The sequence below is a fragment of the Ananas comosus genome, linkage group 14 (assembly GCF_001540865.1).
Source record: "Ananas comosus cultivar F153 linkage group 14, ASM154086v1, whole genome shotgun sequence".
NCBI lineage: Eukaryota > Viridiplantae > Streptophyta > Magnoliopsida > Poales > Bromeliaceae > Ananas > Ananas comosus.
In genome coordinates this window covers 7314308-7338648 of record NC_033634.1, presented here as the reverse complement: position 1 = coordinate 7338648, position 24341 = coordinate 7314308, and the positions used below count along the sequence as shown (strand labels likewise).

At 38.7% G+C, this 24341-nt stretch overlaps 1 protein-coding gene across 12 annotated transcripts in view; it reads right to left on the bottom strand.

Annotated features, from left to right (window-relative positions):
* LOC109720035 (protein root UVB sensitive 5) overlaps positions 1-24341 on the bottom strand; it is a 78521-nt gene that overhangs the window by 45818 nt on the left and 8362 nt on the right. For all 12 annotated transcript variants that reach the window (XR_002218851.1, XM_020246893.1, XM_020246895.1 and 9 more), the window contains exon 3: positions 17438-17583. Coding sequence is in view for 11 of the 12 variants with exons in the window: in XM_020246893.1 (XP_020102482.1) it covers positions 17438-17583 (146 nt within the window). In the remaining variant the exon portion in view is untranslated. The remainder of the gene's footprint in view (positions 1-17437; positions 17584-24341) is intronic.

Here is a 24341-nt window from a genome sequence, read left to right as displayed (position 1 = left end):
TATTGAGTTCGGTTTTGTTTTCCTAATTTGGCAAAAGTTTCGCGGTGCGGCAAATTTTGATAAAATAATTTGTAAAGAAAAAATAGATGTCTGTGGTGAAAGCTGAGGGATTGAATATGTAAATTAAAAATTTGTCCTATATTGATAAACACAAAAAAAATTATAATTTTTTTGACTTGCCTAATAAATAGATTTTCGATTTGCAATATTTTTTGGGGTTGTAGGGTACCCAGAATGCTTCGGGTACCCCAAAAAATAAAACAAAATGAAAAAAAAAAAAAGCCAAAAACAAAAAAGCAAAAAAAAAATTTTTGCAGTGCTAGCACGGCACTGTGGCGCGGCACGCATCACCGTGCCGCTCTGTCTCATGCGGCACGGCCCCGAGTGCCGCTCACGGATAGGGGGTCCGAGACCCCCCCTGTACCGTGCCCCTTTTTTGGTAGCACGATACGTGCCTCACCACCGGTGCGGCACGGTCGACACTTAAATCCTTGGGCATGGGTGTAGGCGTGGGCGTAGGCGTGGGCGTAGGCGTGGGCGTGGTCAAGGGCGTCAAGGAAGAGGAAGATCAGGAGGTTGACATTTATATAATTTTGATCAAACGCGTTGTATAACATGTACAATATTTTATACTTAGTTGATATTCTTTCAAAATTCCTTCGTTTTTGTTGATATTCTTATCAAATTGGGTGCAACTTCTTGTTCTTGGAACTCCCCTATCGAAATTTTTGTTGTTGTGGAAGTTGTTCGGCAATTATAAAATTTGTTGTTGAAAACTTGTAAAACTTTTGGCTATTGGGGAGTTTGCACTAAAGACAAGTTCTTGGAACTCTCGAATCAAATTTTTTGTTGGTGTGGAAGTTGTTCCGCACTTGTAAAAATTATTGTTGAAAACTTGTAAAAATGCAGCAACTTTTAGCACGTTTCCCTGAGCTTAAGGCAAATTGGATGAAATATAGTCAAGACGTGGATTTGGTGAGGTCCATGTTGCATGCCAAGGGTGTCAGAATGATTAGAAGAGGCATCAGATAAGTATCGGATAGACTTGAAGAAAGTTGGGAGTAAATGCAAATTTTTGAGAAAATGGTTGTACATCAAAATCTAATTGTGTTTATTAGGAAAAACTATAATTTCCAATATGGGAAGTGTTTCATATGTTTGAAGGAGTTTTGATTGTGTTGGATTTGATTTGGAGAGAAAACGGAATGAAAATCGAAGTTGTAGAGCGAAAATGAGAAGAAAATAAAAAAGCTGAAAACGTTGTTCACACTGTTAAGGTCCGAACCCTATAGGGAAGGTCCGGACCTTGGCTGCGAAAATGCCTGAAATGAGGTTCGGGGTTCGGATCTTGATAGAAGGTTCAGATCCTCCACTGTTTAGGGGTTAAAAAGGAGACCCCATAGCCTCTCTCCTCTCATTCTCTCCACCCCACACACGAGAGAGAAAGGGTAAACCTTTCTCTCTTCCTCTCTAGCACTTCTCTCCCTCTCTTGCAACCTCTATCAAAAAGGAGAAATAGGAGATTTTGGAAGCTTCAAGTTGGAGAAGAAGCTTGGAAGAGCTCTCTAATGGTGGACCAAGCGTCTTGACCATAGTGGCCAAGATGAGATTTATGGATATGTATTAGGGTTTTAGTTAAATCCTTCGAAAATGAGAAAGAGATTTTTGGAGATCCTATATGATTCTAAACTACGTTGGTTAAAGATTACCATGGATTTTGGGGTTTTCTTGTCGAACTTGTGAAGCCCTAGGGTTAGAATTGGAGTTTTTGCCCCTAAGAGATTTGGAATTAAACGATCTTATAAATCCCTAATTGAAGGTTAGTTCAACACGAACACAACAGCAGCAGTTCAACTAAAAGCATGGTTCCTCCTCCTCACGAAATGGATTTGAAGTTCTTTGCTTGGGGTCAACAGAAGGAACACGATCAGTGCAGTGGACAGGGTGGTATCACGAACTGGGGACAACTCCGAATTGGATTACAACAAGATTACGACATCCAAATGGAGGAATTTGAAGAATTTCGTTTGTTAGAATCGAAGTGTGCCGAATCGATGTCAGAAATCCAATTGCTTGGAAATCTTAGAAATTGGTACTTAACCAACATAGGTGGTGCTCTCCGAAATAGTTGGATTTCTCTCTATATCTAATTTTACTCATTGAGCATGTATATATGTATGTGTTATTTTACATTTAGGGTTCAAGCTATTCTATTGCTATGTGAATTGCATGCTTCCTAAATTAGAAGTAGACAACTGTGGTTGAGAACTTTGAACTTAGGATGCATGAGTACAGTTCCATGTGAACCCTAGAGATGCATTGAACTAGTAGAGTAAACTAGTGGTTTAAACATAGAAAACAAAGATTGGACATAGGAAACAAAGTGAAACACTAGGTATCATTGTGGTGTTGATCATGAACCTAGTGACAGAACTATGGATTGTGTAGCACACTGAACTTTAGCAAATTGTAAGGTTCCAGTGTCGAAATAGTATTTGGTACTATTCTTTGTGTATTCGAGGGTCGTAGACTGTGTACCGATCTATTACTCGCGTTTTGTGAAGCGGGCGTGAGTACTTAGCACCAAAATTTGCAAAATGCAGGTTTTGGGATGTTGAGTACCGGTCCCATAGTGGGGTACCGGAACCCCGACGCGTGACCGAGAGGGGTGCTCTTGCGTTTGAGTTGAGGGGTGCTGAGTACCAATACAGAGTCGACGGGTACCGATACTGGGGCCGGGTACCGGTACTGTATCAAGCTGGTATCGATACACCATAGCCTACCCGCTTGACAGAGGCTCGGGTTTTGCGGGTTGGTTGCCAGGTACCGGTACTCCCCTTCGAGTACCGGTACTCCCCTTCGAGTACCGGTACGCAGTGTAATCTACAGTTTAGTATTTTTGAGGGGCTTTTTGGGGATTGTTCACTTCTATATATACCCCAACACCCCCATGAGGGGTTCCTTGTGCTTGGAACCAGAGAAAGAGTGGTAGGTTCTCTTCCCTTTCTTCTCTCTAGTATTTCTTCTCATTTGTTAGAGATTTTTTTAGGATTGATCTCTTCTCTCTTCTCCTCTTTCATGGTGGTTGGTTCTTGAACCTTGGAGAAGCCTTGAACTTGAAGATTTGAGCTTTGTTGAGGAAATATCTCCAACCCTAGCTTCACCTTAGCTTGGTTTGGAGCTCTAAAGAAGGTTAGTAGCAATTTTGCTCTCTTAGATTGTGTTTTGGGAGGACTTATGAAAGTTTAACCTAGTTTTTGGAAAACTAGGGTTTTATTTGGATTTTCTCTTGAAAGAGCCAATAAAGCTTAACTGATGGTTCCAAAACTTCCTTCTAGGTTGGAATTGAAGCTTTCTCACCTCCTTTGGGATTTTGGAAGAGTTTATCACCATTTAAGGTATTTTCTATCTATTTATGGTGTGATTTTTGAGGGTTTTCGTGGGGTGTTCGTTCGAAGCTCCTAACCCTTTTAGAATTTTTGTTAGGGTGTTAGGAGGCTAGTGGACAACTCCATTCGCGCAAACGAAGGAGTGTCGAGGGGTATCCGGTGGGTTTGACCCAAGGATTTAAGTGCCGTGGCATGAGGTCGTGCCGAAAACTTGCCGGCACGGTACAGCACGGTGCGTGCCGAGCCGTGCCAATGCGTGCCGGTCAAAAAAATTCTTATGTGCCAACACATAATAGCATGAAAAATTTATTTTCTTTAGCAACAAAATATCCTAACTATTTATTATGTCTTTTTATCACATCTCTTGAACTTTATTGAGGAAATTACTTACTAATTTAAATAATAGAGGGTTTTGAGCTGTGCCATCGGCACGGGGTCTGTATCGTGCCGGTATTTTGTTGGCACGGTACGGCACAGTGGATACGGCCCGTACCGACGGGCACTTAAAACCTTGGTTTGACCTCACCGAAATGGGTGAACTCCTCCTATGTCATTTTCTATGTTGTAAAATGGAAAATCATGCATATTCATGCTAGATGTAGCTTAAATGAATTTTTGAATGCCTAAGATATGCATGTTATATGTCAAGCTTTGCATCCTCTATATAGTATAGTGAGAATTGTATATGGAACTTGTATATGAAATGACATCCTTCATACCATGTTAGATATCATATTATGATTAGTGTAATGACAAATTTTACATACTCATGGACAAATGATTTATACATGACATAGTGATATGAACTTCATGTAGTGACATTTGACTTAGTTAAATGACGACCTCTACAATGTGACATAGAGACCAACCGTTGGGCCGCTAGTACTTGTACTATATTTTAGACATGATGACCAAGGACTTGATATGGATGATCATACTTACTTGCCATTGTGCTCATTCGCACATTCTTGTGATGGTCGCTCCCTATAAGCCAGCACTCCGAAGTTAGCCTACGCGACACATGCCCGCCCATGCGGGATTGGGCGCCGAAGTGGGATGCCGTGGAGGAGGCTCATTCCTAGGGACGGAGCTATGTGGGGGCCGACAATGGCCATGGCCCCTCCCACATTTTTAAAATTACAAAACAATCCATTAGTAAGTTGTTAAAAAGATTGAAATATTACAAATTTAGAGGACCAAAGTGAAATTTTTTTGAAAAGTATTGTTGGCTTGTGGGCCAAGACTCCAAGGCTTACGCTGTTATGCACGGCATCATGATGCCACCACCCGCACCTTCTCCCACACGCCCTGCTGGCACGTCACACGCCCATACCCATACGTGTCCACTCTCTCTCTCTCTCTCTCTCCCAATTGCTCTCTTTTAATTTTCTCTCTCTGGCTCTCTCAAACTCTCTCTGGCGCCTCTACTCTCTGGCTCGCCAGACCGCCGACCGCCGGTGGTACTCGGCTGCTCAACGCTCGGGCTTGGCGCGTCGCCGCCTCGACCTACGCCCCTTCAACCGGTCCTCTCTGCAGTTATTGTTCCTTTTCCGTGTTATCACATAAACCGGTAATCTCTCTCTCTCCCCTTTCGATTACTTCAGTTCAATAAAAGTATAAGAACATTTTAGCAATCTAATTTTCTGCATATAATTGTGTTTAGTATAATAGTATTGAATTGTTTAATACTTTAATGTTTTATGTTTGCTTCTTGATTATTCATGATTCAAGTTGTCTATATATTGTTGGATCATAAACAATAATTATGTTAATAATAATAATTTATTCATGTTTAAATTCTAATTCTAAAATTTTTTAAAAATGTCCAAAATATTGAATTTGTATGAATTCCTTCTTTATGAATAAGAGCTTTTTATCGTCTAGACTAACTGTTAGTAAAATAATTATTATTTATAATTTATTTTTAGATTTTATTTTTTTATATAATTTTACATAATTTGCAAATTATCTTATATAGATTAGATCTTAATACTTAATTTTTTGACATAATTTTTGTAGATCTCTACACCGTTATTGTTTTAATGGGAAAGACAACTACACTCGATTTTTTTTTAAAAGAAAAAATATTGAAAACTCGGAAGCTAATAAACAAGAAGCTATTTATGGAGGTGAGGCTTCGGGTTCCCAAAGTTGTCATTTGAAATCTCCAAGAATAGAAGTTAAGGAGGCTAATAACATGCATTTTGAGCGTGATCCTGAATTACGACCTCAAATTTGGGATTATCCTGTTGAACAACATGATGAAATTTGACGGGCATATATAATCAATGGTCCATATCAACCGAGACTTTTGGAATATATCCAAAAAGTGGGCCTCTTTCTCATCAGCGTCGCTTTTAACCTTCACGGTTTGAATCATTCAAGTCGTGGTTAGAATATTCTCCAATCAAAGATGCCGCATTTTAACTACCGTGCTTTCTTTTTAACAAGCCACATGGGCATTCTTCACAAAATGCCTTCACTGTTAATGGTTTTCATAATTGGAAGAAAGTTAAAAATGGAAAAAGATGTGTTTTTCTAAATCATATAGATAAAGAACCAAACTCATCTCATAAAGTTGCGGAAAGAGCTTGCGAAGAATTGATGAAACAATCTCAACATATTCAAAATTCACAACAAAAGGCAAACAATCGTTTACGCCTTAAAGCATCAATAACTGCAGTTAGATATCTTACTTTTCAAGGATGTGCTATGAGAGGTCGGGATGAAAGTAAAGAATCTATTAATCGGAGTAATATTCTGGAAATGTTGAAGGTGTTATCTTTTCTTAATGAAGATATGGCAAAAGTTATTTTAGAAAATGCTCCACAAAATACTTCGTATACTTCGTCGGATACGCAAAAAGAAATTTTGCAAGTTCTAGCAAAGACAGTAACAAGAAAAGTTCGAGATGAAATTGGCGACTCAAAATTTTTTATAATAGTTGATGAAGCACATGATGAGTCAAAAAAGGAGCAGTTAGCTATCATTTTGAGATTTGTTGATGTACAAGGTTTTGTTCAGGAAAGATTTTTTGGTCTTGTTCACATCTCAGATACTAAAGCATTAAGCGTGAAAAATGCAATTTATTCTTTTCTTTCTCATTACAGTCTTGATGTTCAAAATATTCAGGGCCAAGGTTATGATGGAGCGAGTAATATAAGAGGTGAATGGAATGGATTACAAGCTTTAATTTCTAATGATTGTCCCTATGCTTACCACATCCATTGTTTAGCCCATCGTCGCCAATTGGCTTTGGTTGCGGCATCTAAAGATGTTCTTGAGGTTTATGAATTTTATTCAAAATTAAGTACTATTGTCAACATTGTTAGATCTTCTACCAAACGAAATGATGAATTAAAGAAGTTTCATAGTTTTGAAATTGCTAAACTGATTGAAAACAATGAGCTTGAGACAGGAACAGGACTCAATCAAGTTGGCTCTTTGCAAAGGGCCGGTGATACTCGTTGGAGTTCACACTTCAAATCTATTACAAGTTTGCTAAGAATGTTTAAAGCAACATGAGCAGTTTTAGAAAATATTATTGATGAAGGATCCAACGCATCTCAATGCGGTGAAGCACATTTAGCTCATAAGGCAATGACATCTTTTGAATTTGTGTTTATCTTACATCTCATGAAAGAAATAACGGAGATGACCTACATTCTTTGTCAACATTTGCAATATAAATCTCAAGATATTCTTAATGCTATGCATCTTGTGACATCAATAAAATCACTTATTCAAAAGCTTAGAGATGAAGGATGGGATTCTCTTTTTGAGAAAGTAAAGTTATTTTGTGCAAAGTATGACATAGAAGTTCCAATTATGTCGACTCCTTATGTGAGAAGAGGAGGTCGTGCTTGCCTTCAACGAGACCACATTACACTTGAGCATCATTATTGAGTTGATATTTTTAATGGTGCAATAGATTGTCAATTGCAAGAATTGAATACAAGATTTAGTGACAATATGATAGAATTACTTACTTTAAGTTGTGTTTTGGATCCTAAAGATGGTTGCAAATTTTTTAATATTGATGATATTTGTAATCTTGCAAAAAGATATTATCCTCGAGATGTTACCGAGTTTGAAAGAGAATGATTGAGAATAGAGCTTCGTCACTAAGAATTTGAAATTTCGCGACATTCCGACTAGCAAAAATTGACAACTATTTCTGAATTATGTCAATGGCTAGTGACAACAAGAAAGTCAGAAATATATCTACTTCTCTACCGATTGGTTAAACTTGTACTAATTCTTCCAGTTTCAACTGCAACTACTGAACGGGCTTTTTCTGCTATGAACATTATCAAAACCGATCTCCGGAATAAGATGGATGATGATTTTCTCGCTAATTCTTTGATCATATATATTGAAAGAGAAATTGCCGAAAAGTTTACTGTTGATTCAATTATTGATGGATTTCTTGACTTTAAGGAGCGCCGAGCACTACTCTTAACTTTTGCATGGTAAGCAAAAATTTTAATATTTCCTGTTATATTTTTGTACTTCGAATTTTTATTACATATAGTTTGCTTTATTAATATTTTTTGAAGATCAATATGTTTTGCATAATATATTTTTGGCCCCCCCTCCCCCGAACTAAAATTCTGGCTTCGTCCCTGCTCATTCCTAGAGGGGGAATGTTGACTACCACGGGGCCATTAAGCACAGCGCAAGCCGGACTACGCTTGTGTAGATCCTAGTTGAATTGAACGATGACATTTAAAAGTATAATGTGGCCATCACTACTAGATAGTGCATACTAGTTGGACATGCACATTCATGTTAGAATAGCTTCGTTACATGTTAAACATCCTGCTAATTGGAGGCATAGTAGCTTAGTAAATTATTACCTACTCAGTAATCATGTTGCTTCTTTAGTTATGCTCATTTACGACTTATGCCTTAGTGACCTAGTGGTGTAATTTGCTGATATCGGCGGCTTACCCATTTTGTTGATGTTTTTGTTTACAGAGCCATCCACACCGGGAGAGGCTAGGTATCGCGGTGAGGGGGTCGCGTCTAGCTAGTATTAGCCTAGAGTTTCTGCTAGGTGGTCGCCTCTCTTTGTTTTGTGTTGTTCGAGAGGTGTTTTGTACCCAATGTATAGAGACCACCATTTTGTATTAGTCTTTTATTTATGGTTCCTTGTTGTATGTATTTCGTGGATTATTATTGTTATGTTATCTACTATCCTTTTACTTGTCTTTAGGAAGTAGTTTATATTCTATGCTCTGATATCATGCTAGATATTACTATTATCTTGTGTTTTCTCGTTATGATTATTGTAGGCGCCTTATATGTTTTTGGCATATAGCTGGTCTGGGCACGCACTGGGCAGGCTTCCGCAGGGGCCCGGGCTTGACAGATTGGGTGTAACCGGTTGTACATGCAGAGAACTACAACATTGTGTTGAAATTATACATGTAACATGTGCTAGATGTTCTGCCATAGTCACATACACCGTGAAATATTGCATGCTTAGCCATGATCATGTAGTATGTTGTAGTAGTTGCACATGATTTGAGATGAGCATGTTAGGGATTGGTAGATCCCCGGATAGTGTTATTCTTTTATCATATGTCACGATGCATGGGAGTTGCATGATGTAGGGTTCTATGTTTATCTTAGGATAAGTAAATTGCATGCTCTTAACTATGGAATAGAACCTAATGTTGCAAGTCATAACAATTCATGTATAAAATTGGACATTGGTCGTTGAGAACCCTAGACACTTGTGAACTAGTGGTGAGACTAGAGTGTGGACTTAGACAAAACTTGTGCAACAAAAGGTGTCATGATAGCTATAGAACTTGAACCTACTGACATAAATTGAGTGGAATTTCAAGTGCCAATGCAGGATTGAGTCATTGCATGTATAGTGAGACAACTAGCACCTTGCCATTGGGATTGAAATAGATCCCCAAAGGTTGCTATTGGGATTGAAATAGATCCCCAGACGTTGTCACAAGGGTCAGTGGTGAGTCCTCGAGATGGGAGGACTGGATCATACTTACTAGTCTGTGTTTGGCTTGTGGAGGTCATGACTCTACAAGCAATGAGTTCCGGAATGTCACATGGAAACAGGGGCAGGGTCATGATGGTGCCTCCCCAGCAGACGGCCCTAGGTAGGGGACACAAGGATAGTGGAGCTCCTCCCCATGTGGCTTAGAAATGTGAGTCGTGGCTCGATCTCAGGATGAGCCGGTATGATTGAGTCATGAGGCACAAGAGAGAGACATTATGAGCATAGTAAATCTTGTCTTTTTGTACCTTGCAGAGAGAGGACATAGTAGGGTCACATGTTTGGTGACGAATCGATTGTCTCCTCACGAGTAGCCGAGGTGGGTGACTGAGCGGAGGAGCTCCTCCCTACGTGGCTGGGAGGGGTGAGTTGGGCTTGGCCTTATAGCAAGCCCCTAATTGGGTCATGAGTAAATAGGGAGTTAAGTTGAGCATATTGAACCTTGGAACCTATCTCATGTTGTATAGGTATAGTAGTGTTTGTGTTCATTTCTGCTTATGCATAGTATAATTGTTATACTACTTTCCTTTTTTTTATCTACTTATACCTTGATTAGACCTAGTGGGAAAGTCAGCGAGGTCGGCAACCGAACCCACTGGAAACTTTTTTTAGTTCTTAACCCCTGTTTTGCAGAGCCAACCACGAGCAGAGCGGCACCAGACAGAGGCGTGGGCGTTGCACCTTAGATAGCGGTCACCAGGTGTAGGTTACCCATATATAAGAGAAAGAGAAGATTGTAAATGTAATTGAGAAACAAAGGTTTTATTTTGAGGAAATGGCATGTACAATGTATTATGTATTTTAGTTGGAAATTGTATGTACCAATGTGTATGTTCAAATGTTGTAATAGTTAGATTTAAATTCTCGCTCTTGTGATATGCCCTCGTGCAAAACTGTATTATATTGTTTTTCCTGGGTGAAATTCAATGTATTGGTTTTGTTGCTACCTTGGATGGATAAGGAAACTCTGTCCGTTCGGCGGGTCTGTACAGGCGCCCGCATTGCCTCTTCTGTGTAACGGGACGGGGCGTGACAAAAAATTTTGGTTGTTGGGGAGTTTGCACTAAAGACAGTGAATGATTCACCAACTTTTTTCACCGACTTTTTTAAATTCGGTGAATCATTTACCGACTTCTGTATATTTATACTCTTTCATTTATACTCTTATACTCTTTCATAATATACTTGGGGGGGTGGGGGAAACATGTTAAAAGCGGTAATAAAGTGATGAACGATTCACAATCTTACTAGGAAATCATGAAGTCGGTGACCCATTCACCCCTTTCATAAAGGCGGTGAACGATTCATCACCTTTAGAAGAAAACTCCATCGTGGCTCCTATATGGCAAAAGGAGGGTTAGTTTGCCTTTTTTTCATAGGGTTATTTATCCAATTAGGAAATTTCATAGATCATTTTGGAAAAAAGTCCGTCGAGCATTCATAGTAGGTGCCCAAATTGGTTGCACTTCATCTTCCTCCACCTTTACCATAAACAAGAAGGAGAAAAAAACTCTGCCACCAATGCAGATTGAAAGGGCACAAAAAGAGATCTTGCAATTAAGATGTGAAGCAAGCTGAAGTGACTGCCACAAATCGACAAATGGCTTCTACTTCTTATCGCCCTTTGCCTCCAACAAATGTTCAACGATTGAAGAATGAAGCCACACACATTAACCATGAGCTCCATAAGATGAAGATTCAAAGAAAAGCAACTCCAAAATCCAAACTTACATGGAAACTGAAGAAAAAGGTTCGTAAAGCAAATCCAAAGCAAAAGGCAAGAGTAAGATTTAACGGCAGAAAAGTTGGTAGCACCAAGTACTTGGTGCTATTGATAGCACTTTAGCCAGACACACACACACACATATATGTACATATATGTATGCAATTAACCCAATATATATATGTGTGTGTGTGTGTGTGTGTGTGTGTGTGTACATATATATACTAGAGTAGCCCTTCGTACTCATAAGTTGTTTTTGATGATAGAGCTTCTGAATCGATGATCTACTCCGTTAAATATGATCCACAATATTTGAAACTTCTAAAAAATAAATTTCGTAATTTTTCGAAATCATAATAAAGTCTATCAAGCGGGCATAAAATGAACAGTCAAAATCGAACGACGTCCTAAAAATAGATGATCGGATCTTTCGATTTAAGATCAGAGTTATTGATCTTTATCTAGGTAGTGAATAGAATTTTCCATCAAAAATTCAACCCATTCCAATTCTTTTACACCGTTAAACTAGCAAATATACCATACCGGCCGTTAAAAATTGTCAATTTTGTGACCTTTTTGATTGTAAGGTAAACGATGTCGAAAAATTATGAAATTTGATTTCTAGAAATTTTAAATGCTCTACACAATATTTAACGGTATGGATCGTCGATTCGGAACCTCTATCATCGAAAACCACTTATGAGTACGAGGGCGATCGTACCCATCTACGTTGCACAGATACGGATACGGGGATACGGATACGACACGATACGGATACGGTGATACGGCAATTCCTAAAACTTTCTTTTAAACTTTCTTTTCATAATTTTGAATCTCAGTCTACTTTTTCTTTTCAAGTTCATTCTGATATTTGGCAAACACCAGTTCATTTTGTTTTTGGTTACAAATATTATGTTATTTTTGTTGATGATTACTCTAGATATTCTTGGCTTTATCTTTTGAAATTTAAGCTTGAGGTTTTTGACAAATTTCTAGAGTTTAAGACAATGGTTGAAAACATCTTTCATAGCAAAATTAAAACTTTTCAATTTGACAATGGAAAAGAATATGTAATGAAAAAACTTTCACTCTTTGTTCGCAAAATAGGATTATTCACAGGTTTTCTTGTCCACACACACCACAACAAAATGGCATCGCTGAGAGGAAGCATAGACACTTGTCTAATGTTGTCAGAAGTTTGCTTTTTCAAGCTTGCTTGCCTTTCTAGGCTGATGCTATTCAAACTGTTGTTTTTCTTGTGAATCGTATTCCTCTTACTATTTTGAAAGGAAAATCGCCTTGCACTATTTTGCATTGCATGGTTGCTTTCCTTCAGACTTGCAACTTGTCCGAGTGTTTGGATATTTGCGTTATCCCGATCTACAGGACATTGCTGCTCACAAGCTCTCCCCGCGATCACCTCCTTATGTTTTCTTGGGACTCTCTTCTCAACATAAAGGTTTTCGTTGCCTCTATCCGAACGCTGGTAACGTTTTCATTTCTCGACATATTATCTTTGTTGAAATTGTGTTTTCTTATTCATGTCTTTCAAAATTTTCCACCTTTTCAGCACAAGATTCTACTATTTCTAATTTTCATATTTTTCAAAAAAAAATTTCTAATCCTCCGTTACTGGGTGAGAGTCCATCTACTGTTGATGTCATATCTAGTTTTTATTTCATCCACTCCCCTACTGCTGATGGTTCTAGTACTTCATCCCATAATTTTGATCGTCAGTTTGTTTCCACCTTGAATAATACTGCTAGACAGGTTCGCAATGAGAATGATGCCTCTGTTGCCGGTCAACCTGGACTCTAGGCCTATACTAGACGAAATACATCCCGGCCTATTGAACCTACTTCTACTAATCTGGCACTAGGGTTGGCAAATGAGCGAGTCGGCTCGAGTTCAACTCACATTCGACTCGATATTCGGCTCGCTCGAGCTTGACTCGAAATTAAATGACCCGAGCTTGAACAAAAGAAAAAGCTCGAAATTCATTTCAAGCCAAGCTGAAGTATTACTCAGCTCGCTCGAATTAGGCTCGAAAAGCTCGAATATATATATATATATATATATATATATATATATATATATATATAGGCTGAGTGAGTAACCTGAGTTTAGTTAAAATTGGGCCAATGTTGCTGGCCCATAAAAACAAACCCAATAGACAAACAAAACAGCAAAATTCCACTAAACTTTTACTCTCCCTCTTTCTTTCACAGAGCTCTAAATCTCTAATCTCTTTCTCTCTCTCTCTCTTTTTCTCGGTCTCCCGCTGCCTATCTTGCCATTAGTTGTGTGCTTGCGAAAATATACAGAATAGTTTTAAGGAAAAAATTATTATTCATACAAAATTTTGATTTTAGTTATATATGATTGGATAGTTTAATCCAATATTTGCCTATATTATTTATTCATTTTTTGACCGCATAAATGAAAAGGAATAATATGGAGATTGAAGGTGGAAGAGAAGACATACGAGGCTGAAAAGATTAGATATTCAACTCATAAGTTATTTTTCTTTATATTATAATACTTTGTATTTTGAACTATTAGACATGTTTTCATATCAAATTGTCGATAATATTCTATACAAATTAAACTATTGATTGTACGATGTTGAGAATTTCCAACGGCTCGTTTAGGGCTCGAGCTCGCTCGAGCTCGGCTCGAATTAATATCAAGCCAAGCTTGAGCCTAGATTTAGGCTCAAAATTAATTTCAAGCCAAATTTGAGCCGATATAAGCTCGCTCGAGCTAGGCTTGTTTCCACCCCTATCTAGTACCCTCACAATGTAAACCTTCATCTTACCCTGCACCTGTTGCTACCCTACCAATCGTGCCCTCTGTCGCTTTACCTATTAACTCTCTGTTACCTTCCCTTACCCACTCTATGATCACCAGGTCCATGACAAAGGGTTTGTCTAAGTCTACCACCTTCTTGGCTTCTAAGAGTTCTATTTTTCCTACAAAGCGTAACTCTTTTGTTGAGGCTTCTCAGGATGCAGGTTGACGTGCCGCTATAGCCAAGGAGTTTGATGTTTTATTGTCTAACTCCACTTGGGACCTTGTTCGTCCTCCCTCCTCTGTCAACCTTATCGGTTGCAAGTGGGTATACAAAGTCAAGCATAAGGCGGATGGTTCTCTTGAGCGTCTAAAAGCACACCTAGTGGCTCAGTAACACGGTATTGACTTTGATGAGACTTTTTCTCTAGTCGTCAAGCCGACTACTATTCGTACGGTTCTTTTTATTGCATTCTCGTCTAGGTGGCCACTTCGGCAACTTGATGTGAAGAATGTCTTTCTTCACAACTCTCTTTCTGAGGAAGTTTATATGTGGCAACTGTCGAGTTTTGCCCATCATTCTTTTCCTCATCATATTTGCCAACTACATAAAGCGATTTATGGTGTCAAGCGGGCGCGTCGGGCTTGGTTTTAGCATTTTACTTCTGTTCTCTCTGAACTAGGTTTTATCAGCAGCACTGCTGATCCCTCGATGTTTAGCTGTCGCTCTACGTCTGGCACTATTGTTCTTCTTTTATATATCGATGAAATTATTATCATCGAAAGCTCGTCTTCTCTCTTGGAAGCATTTATAGGCAACTTGCAACGAGAATTTGCCACGAAGGACTTAGGACCGCTATATTATTTTTTGGGTATTAAGGTTAACTACTCTTCTTCTGGTCTTGATTTGACTCAATAGCAATATGCGCATCAACTACTTGTGCGTCATGAATTTCTTGACAGTTATCTAGTCTCTACTCCTATGTCTCCAACCACTCGTCTTCCGTCTCATGAGGAGCGTCTTCTTGAGGATCCCTATGCCTATCGGCAGATGGTTGGTGCTTTACAGTATCTTACTTTCACATGACCCGATATTTCGTATGCTATCAATTCAGTTGCTCAATATCTTCATGCGCCTCGTAAGCCTCACATGCAAGTGGTCAAGCGTCTTCTCCGTTATATTCAGGGCACACTGTCATATGGCATTCTTATCTCTCGCTGTGTCAATCCTCCACTTGTCGCTTTTTCAAATGTTGATTGGATCAATTGTCTAGATACACGCCAGTCTACTTCCGAGTATTGCAATTTTTTTTTGGGCCTAATCTTATTTCGTAGTCGACTAAGAAACAACCTACTATCTCTCGTTCTAGTTCTAAGGCGGAGTATAGAGCTATCGCTTACATGCTTGCGGAGACAATTTGGATCCGTCGTCTGCTTCGTGATCTTGGTATTTCCTTATGGCGGCCTATTTGTTCTATTGTGATAATCTTAGCACCACATATCTTGCTGTCAATCGTATGCTCTACGCTCATACAAACCATATTGAACTTGATCATCAGTTCTTACAGGAAAAAGTCTAATCCGATGATTTGGACTTAGTTCATATATCTTATGTTAAACAACTTGCGGACATCTTCACCAAACCCTTGTCCCTTTCTCAGTTCTCCTTGCTATGAACCAATCTTCGCATCCGACCAATGGATGCTTAACTTGAAAGGGAATTTTACGATATATTTTAATATGCTAGGATATATTTAGTATTCTATTATTTGTTGCCTTATATAGTGTAGGTTATATGATATCTCCGGTTGTAATATTACTATAGTAGGTTGATCTGTACACTATTTATTCTCATCAATACAATCCTAGAGGGCTATTCTCTTTTGCCCTTCTTGCATATATATATATATATATATATATATATATATATATATATATATATATAGAGGACCACATACATGGGTGTATCTAGTTAGGGTGTGGTAGGAGACTAGGGCTATGAAAAGTGAGAAGAGGAATATTATATTTATTGGATTGATTAGGAGATCGATGATGCGGCCTACTTATTATGTAATTTTAAGAAAGGTTTAAAAAGGTTACGAAGAAAGAATGGAATCAAATTATTTTAATGGTGTGATATTATTGTATAACGTATGCAATTTAGCACATGTACATAATTATTCATTTATGAACATGCTGTCTATTTCTAACCATTTTCATGTGAATAAATTTCTCGTCTGGTACATATTTGTATGGAGCAGAATACGGCAGTGAATGCTGCGGTCGACTTGTGAGTAAATTAATTCACAAATTTATGTACTTACATATGCGCCTATAAGATTTATAATACACGCGTGTACGTACTTAATTACTTTACATATATCGTTACATGTAAATGCATGTACCATTATTTACTACATTCCTCTTTCTCACCGGGAAAAACATAATAATAAAAGGCTTTCTTGATCTCATATATGCTCTTTATATTTCTATTTTTTCCTTTCATATGCACGAATTTCCATAAGCAGGGATTCGTACTCTTTTCTCGTCAATAGACACCCTAGATGACATTTTTCAAGAAGAAGAACAAATTAATCTATTTAATATGTCAGGGTTTATATTGCGTACGTTGAACAAAATATAGCCAATCGATCTATCGAACCAACACTCAGCAAAGATCGAAGAAAAGCAAAANCATTCTCATAGATTCTCCAAATAAGGCAACAAATTGCAAGTGGTCAACCAGCTTGGTTTGGCCAAGCTAACTGGGTTAGATCGGTTCGATGCCACAAGCCTTGCCCATAAGTGATATGAAAATAAGTTGGAAAATTAGATCACAAGTTAAACAATCACTCACTGCTTATAAGTGTCAAAAACTAGAGAAAAGAAAATTTTGTTGACTTACATGAATTAGGCAAAGTCACAACATTTTGATTCATAGCGCAACTAAAGAGCTCACTCAAGATTCTAGTGTGATAGGACTAACATAGACTAAGTGCTAGATCATCAAGGCCAATACCAAGCAGAATACTTTAAGTTAAGAGCTTAAGGATAACACTCTTCATAAATATAATACTTTACACAGTCTAACTCAAAAAGGTTGATGAGAGATTGTTAGGTCACTCTATCTCTACACTATGCGATTAGCTGTTAAGACGTCCAACAAGTATCACATCAGCCTGGAGTTCCTTCCAATATCTCACAATGCACTCAATGAATAGCTCAACTAGATGAAGTAAAGTCAAAAGCAATATGGTAAGGAAAACAATTGAGGCAACATGAATGGAGAAAACAATAGCAAGTACTGAAGAAGTCAATCTGTAAAATTAATTACTACATTCTACATCTGACCTTAAGCATATATACATAATTCTCTTAGCTTTCATGTTTTCAGTCATAAAACAATGGTCCATTTAATAATTTTTTTATCGTACACTGATATGAGACACATAATTCACAAAAGAGAGAAGCACCCTTAAGGCAAAAAAGGAATTCCATATTTACCTGGATATCCAGCAGGAAGTATAAAATCCTTAAAGATGGAGGGAATCAAAGAAAAGACTGAGTTTTCTAGTTCTTGCTCTGCGTTTTCCAAGGATCCATCCCTCTTCCAACAAGTTTGCAGCTTTGAGCCACCATCCAAAACATATCTGTTATACCCAGGATACGAAAAGAAAATAGAAAAATCACTACTCAAAAGATAGCGCATTATGTGACTTGCAGCTGAAAACAATAAAGCTCTTTTCTCATTTTAATATTGTGCATGAGTTGTTTCTTCTGATTTTGTAGAAACGGAGGCTACTTTTGTAAAATTTGAATTTTGGGAAACTAAGGTGTAAAATTGACTCTTTATGAATAAAGGTCGTCAAGTTACGTGGTTTAATGGAACCATTGGCCATGTAAGGTAGTTATGTGTAAATGCACGATGAGTTAATAATCAAGGTTTTCAAACCAAAATAGAAAGGGGGAACATGCGATCGGGGACTTCTATGTGAAGGTGACTAAGAAAGGGCCGTAATTGATGCAACAAATAAATCTCTATTTATTTTCGAATGCAGATTTTGTAGGTTCATGTTTGATTCGGACTTGAATCAATTAGTTTTAGTTGATTTGGCTAACCCAAACCCTTTTCTCCAATAAACAAAGAAACAATCCAAAAACGACCTTTGGAATTTTCCAAAATTGCTTCGTCTTCTATGCATGACCCTTGGGTGAACGTATTGTGTTGAAAACAAAAGGACAATAATTTATTATAGGAGAGCTCTCAACACTATAAATACATGGTTCTTGAAGCTTAGAGGGCATATTTTGATGAATAGAAATTTCTACTTTTGTTCTTTATCCTTGTCTTGGTGTTCTACTTCCCAATGAGATCATCAACGCTTCTTCCTCGCGTCGAGATCGTCTTCTCCCTCAATTTGATCATTGTCGCTTCTTCCTCGTAATGAGATAGGCTTCTACTTTTATCCCTCCTCTTCTTTCAGATCCGTCTCATCTTCGTCTTCCCCGTTGCCGAAGTTCTACCCCTGGCGTATCGCCCTTTCTGTCAATCGTGAATCCCCCAGCAATCGTGTGAACGGTGCACTTCTTGTATCACTCATCTCCTGATATCCTATTAACCTTTTCAATCTAGTCTTCCACCATTTACCAACCATATTGGCCAAACAACCAAAACTAAAAGCTTTAAGTCTGATAAAACTGAATTTACCTTTTGGAATTATTACATGTATTTTCAGTTGGTTGTTATTATCTCATATATTAAAGGTTTATCATCATCTCAATTCGATTTTAATTTTTTGTCTTGCTAAAATTTTTGCTTCCTTGCTTTAATTATAGTAAAGTTCGTCGGAATCGATAAATTAAACCTAGTTTATTTCAAGAAATACCTTTAAACAAAAAAAAAGTGAAAATTCAGTTTTTGCAACCTCTCGGTTTGCATCAGTAATAGGCAAGGAGAACCGGCGATATAGGCTTTCCGCAATTATTACAATAAGACAAAAAAGTGACGCTAGGGTCTTTTTCTTTTCTTTTTCCCTCTCCCCTCCCCTCACTCCACAACTACCGACCCCACCTTCACCCATGCCGCCGGCGCGTTGCACCTCCAACGACCTTCCCTAGCCGACTAGGAGACCTGAGCTTCATGAGATCACCTTCTTGGGTCATGTAATTTCTGAGAGTGGAATATCAATGGATCAAATATTGAAGCAATTAAGGATTGACCTGGACCGACAAACATAACAGATGTTCAAACCTGAGCTTCATGAGATCACCTTCTTCGGTCATGTAATTTCTGAGAGTGGAATATCAGTGAACGAAAGATTGAAGCAATTAAGGATTGACCCCGACCGACAAACATAACATATGTTCAAAGTTTTCTTGATCTTACGCGTATTATCGGCAGTTCGTGGAGGGGTTCTCTAAGATCGCCACTCCACTGACGCGCCTCACCCACAAAGGGACCAACGTTCATCTGGAATGATCGACTGCGATCGAAGCTTCAAAGAGTTGAAGCTCAAATCGACCACAACTCCAATTCTTGCCTTGCCAGTTGTAAGGGAAAGCTTTGTGGTGTAAAGTGATGCATCGCGAAATTGTCTTGGGTGTGTGCTAATGCAATGTGGGCAGGTCATTGCGTATGCCTACCGCCAGAGAATTATGAGAAGAACTATCCTACCCATGACCTAGTGCTTGCAGCGATGGTCTTCACACTCAAATTATGGAGGTACTACTTATATGGGAAACATTGTTAAATTTATACGAATCACAAGAGCCTGAAGTACTTATTATGCAATAGGAGTTGAATTTGAGGTAGCATAGATAGTTGAAATTACTGAAAGATTATGATGTAACTATCTTGTACCACCCTAAGAAAGCCAACATAGTGGCATATGCAGTTAACAGTAAGTCCGTGGAAAACCTCGCGATGATGATGATCACTAGCTAGACATCGTTGCTTGAGGAAATACGGCAGTTCAACCTAGAGGTCACGACCTCGGGGGCTCCCACAGCACATGACCTAGCAATTCGACCGACCTGATTGAGACAAATAAAGAAAGGCAATCTTCGGGCCCGGATCTTCAAAAGGTAGGGGACCACATTGAGAGTGGGCATGCCGGTGAATTTGATATAAATTATTACGGCACTCTTTGGTTTCGATACCGGTTATGTGTGTCAAAAGACACAAAGATTCAAGGAGAGTAATTAAAAGAAGCTCATCAATCCCTCTACACTATCCAAGTACAACCAAAATGTACAAGGATCTGAAAATACACTATTGGTGGCCTGAGATGAAAAAGAATACTGGGCATTTCGTGGCACAGTGCCTTGTATTCCAGCAAGTGAAGGTGGAACACCAACTTCCGGTGGAGAAGGTTCATAGTTTACCAATTTTCGTTTGGAAGTAAGAGAACATCGCAATTGACTTCATTGTTGGACTACATCGATCACAAGGAGGTCATGATGCGATCTAGACGGTCTGTTTAACTCATTTCTTCCAGTCCATACCACGTAGTCAAGAGACAAGCTAACCCGAGTTCACCTCGACGAGATAGTCTCCATGAAATCCCAGTGCCGATTATGTCAAATCAGAATTCTCGATTCGCATCTCAATTTTGGAAGAGTTTGCATGATGTTCTTGGCACACTGCTCTACTTTAGCACCTCCTTTCATAAGAGCGACGGTCAGTCAGAAAGAATAATACAGATCATAGGAATGGCATCATTTGAGGTTCAAGAATAATAAAGCATGTTCTTGACTTCAAGAGAAGATGGCAAGAATAATACAGATCATAGGAATAATACAGATCATAGGAATGGCAAGAATAATAAAGCATATTCTTGACTTCAAGAGAAGATGGCATACTCACTTGTCTATGGCAGAATTCACCTGCAATAACAGCTTCCAAGCGAGCATAGGAATGGCGTCATTTGAGGTTTATATAGGAGAAAGTGTTGGTCTCTAATATATTGGAGTGAGATCGACGAAAGGGTAGCTTTAGGTGCTGATATGCTGCAAGACGTTGAAGATAAGGTCCGCATTGCGCGTCAACGATTATTAACGGCGCAAGCCCAACAGAAAGTTTACATGAACAAGCATCGACAGGATGTTGAATTTGCAATAGAAGACCACATTTTCTTAAAATTTTCACCTATGAGAGAGGTGAATCGCATTCGAAGTGCGAGGGAAACTAAATCCCCGTTTCATTAGGCTATATGAGATCTTACAGCGTGTGATCGCAATGGCATATCAGCTCGCACTACCACCAAAGCTTGCACGAGTTTCTACACTCCGCAAGTATCTGCACGGCCCTACTCATGTCCTTCACTACGAACTATTGGAACTACGAGATGATATGACGTATGACAAGTTCCCAATGTGCATCCTCGCTAGCCAGGAGAAAGAACATCAGAATCGCATGATTCCGTATGTTAAAGTTCAAGGGAGCAATCACGCTGAATGTAAAGTCACATAGAAGCTCGAAAGATCGATGCGAGAACGATACCCACACCTCTTCGACAAGTCGAATTGAGGTATGAATTTAAGTTTTTAAGGAAAGGAGAATGTAATATACTGAACTTCAACATACCGTACTAAACTTTCGCCAAATTGGACAAAGTGCAGACAAAATTGAATATGAAAGTATTCAAGAAGAGTTAGAGGATTTTTGATAAATTAGGGTTAGAGCAAAGACTACGCAAAAACAAAGTTTCTAGAGCAAAGCGCATCAAAACCACCAAACTTTCGGGCTTTGGACCTTGGCGAGAAAGTCTGAACCTTGAAGTGACTATTCAGGCTCCAACTTTCAAGTCCAAACCTCAAGGAGAAAGACGGGACCTTCAGCTTGTAAATTCAATAGTAGGCGTTCGGGATCCGAATCTCCAATAGGAAGTCCGGACCTCTGCTGCATAAAAGTAGAGTTAGACTTTCAAGATCCGGACCCCAACTGGGAGGTACAAACCTTGCCTGCGCAGCTCGGCTAGTACCTCCAGATCCAGACTTCCTATGGGAAGTGTGGACTTCCAATGGTCTAGGAGCAATTAATAAAAAGTGCAATTATTCTCTTTTGGGAGATTAAGTTGAAATTGTGTCCATCTATGAAAGGCCCTCACAGGCCCCCTCTTCTCCTTCACTTCCTCTTCCAACAAGAGAAAACCCCCTTTCTCTTTCTAAACCTACTCTCCTTTCTCTCTAGCTTCTCTCTCCCTCTACCTAGCAATCTCTCCTCTAGATTGGAGATTTTGGAGCAAGAGCAAGTAGAGGAGCTCTTCTAGAAGTGGAGTAACCTTCTTGAGCAAGGAGCAAGAGAAGCAAAGTGTCAAGGTGAGTTCTTCGAGTTTTGAATTAGGATTTGGAAGTAACCCTAGAAAATGGTATTTTGGGAAACCCTACAGAGATCTAAACTATTTGATATCAAAGTTTTACAAATTGATTGAGAATTTCTCTAAGAAATAGAAAACCTACGACAAAATTGGGGCTTCTATACCTAGAAAGTCTAAAAATCATCTAACCTTTAGAAACTCTAATTGAGGGGTAGATTCACTCAAAGACAATAAAAATTCACAGTATGATGAGGTTACGACCATCACTTGAGGGATTTAGGCAAGTTTGAAAGATTTTGGTCAAATTGGGCCTTAGGCTTGAATGATTGCACAGAGAAAGCATGCTCTTAGCGTAGAACTCTAAGGGACCGTTTGATTAGATGTAATTATAAATGTAGTGTAGTTAAAGATGTATACAGTTGAAAATACAGTAGTTATAACTACATGAATCTTGTTTGGTTGGATGTAGTAGTAAACGCTGCAAGTATAAATAATTTGTTTGGTTGCATGCAATTGAGAAATAATTTTTAAAATTTTATTATTTTATATATATAATGGTGAGATTACCTCCAATGTAAAAAAGAAAAATATTGAGGAGGTAAGCATACCTTTTATTTAAAATTACTCTCTCCAACTACTGTAGTTGGAACTGCGGCCAATTTGTGGGTAGTTCGAACTGCTGCAGTTGGACCTCCTCCTGCAGTTCCTACTGCAGCAGTTGAAGTTAAATACATCAAACCAAACACGAAATTTGCATTAACATGTAGTTACAACTGCAGTGCAGTTGCAACTACATGCAACCAAACGGCCCCTAATTGGAGGTAGGTTGTGCTATTCCGAAATGGTTGGATCGCTTCAAAACATATAAATGCAATGTGGTAGCTTGTATAGTAAATATGCATGCATAAGCACTCTTGTGTGAGATATACATTTTTGTGATAAGTTAACTACTCTGATGTAAGAAATTTTTCACATTCTTGACAATAAGTTAGCTATTTTGATACTATTTGCTGGCCAGAGCTTCGATGTTGAAGTATTTCGTAGCCCTAGGAGCTGCACATGTTTCTAGCTATCCCACCACCGAAATGTTGTAGTTTCAGGACTTTAGTTGCCGAATTGCGCCACTGCAATACATTGTTCGTGCAATCGATTTCGGAACTCGTGGAGTGTTCCGAGGGTTCTTTGCTGGTTGTAACTAACAGTGTACAGGCGAGGCACGTTCAGCTAGTTCCAACACCGAAATCAGTGCAATACAAAATTGTTGTGGCCTATTTTTGCGGCCATTTAGTTCCTACCGTCAAGCGCTTCGGGTGCGGCTATCTCGACACCAAAGGAGGTGTGTTCAGGAAAGTGAAGGATCTATTGTGACTCGAGAATCAGTCATTGGTTGGTCTAGTTTCTAAAGTCGGATTGCAAAATCGATGTTTCAAATGTGTCGTAGTGCACTTCAATGCGGTTAGGCATGTCGGTTAGTGTTATGGAGACACGTAAAGACTGATAATGAGAATTGGTGATTATAACTAGATTCACGTGACACCTAGACAGTGTTTGAAAAGGCATGCCTTAGTGCCTAGACACGAGGAGTGGGCCTCGGCTGGTTGGCAACTCAAGGAGCGAGGCACGCACCTCAAATGTGCCTCGTTATATTTAGGTTTAATGGGTCTAGGATATAGATTTTGGGGTCTTAAGTTTTTTTCAATATATTCTAAAATGTTAAGGAATTGAAAAAAAAAAAAAATCCTAATTTGAACATGTTTTCCCCTTTTTCTTGGTTGTTCTCTCTTCCAACCTCAAATGGCATCAAACAGTAGCGGCAAGAAGCAAGAATCAACAGCTAGCACTTTTAAGTTAAAAGTTGAAACAAAATTTTTTTCTTTTTTAGTTTGAGAATATTTAGATATGTGATTTCTTTGCTTTTTTATGATTATTTTGTTTTTATATGGTTGTTTTGGAATTTTTTTAGCGTAAAATATATAACAACCCAACCCGCTAGCAATAATAACTTGTTGGGCCCAAACCACCTGCCCAAAATGCTTAAGCCCGGTTATTTTACTAGTGTCCATGGTCTCTTATATACCCAAGGACAATCG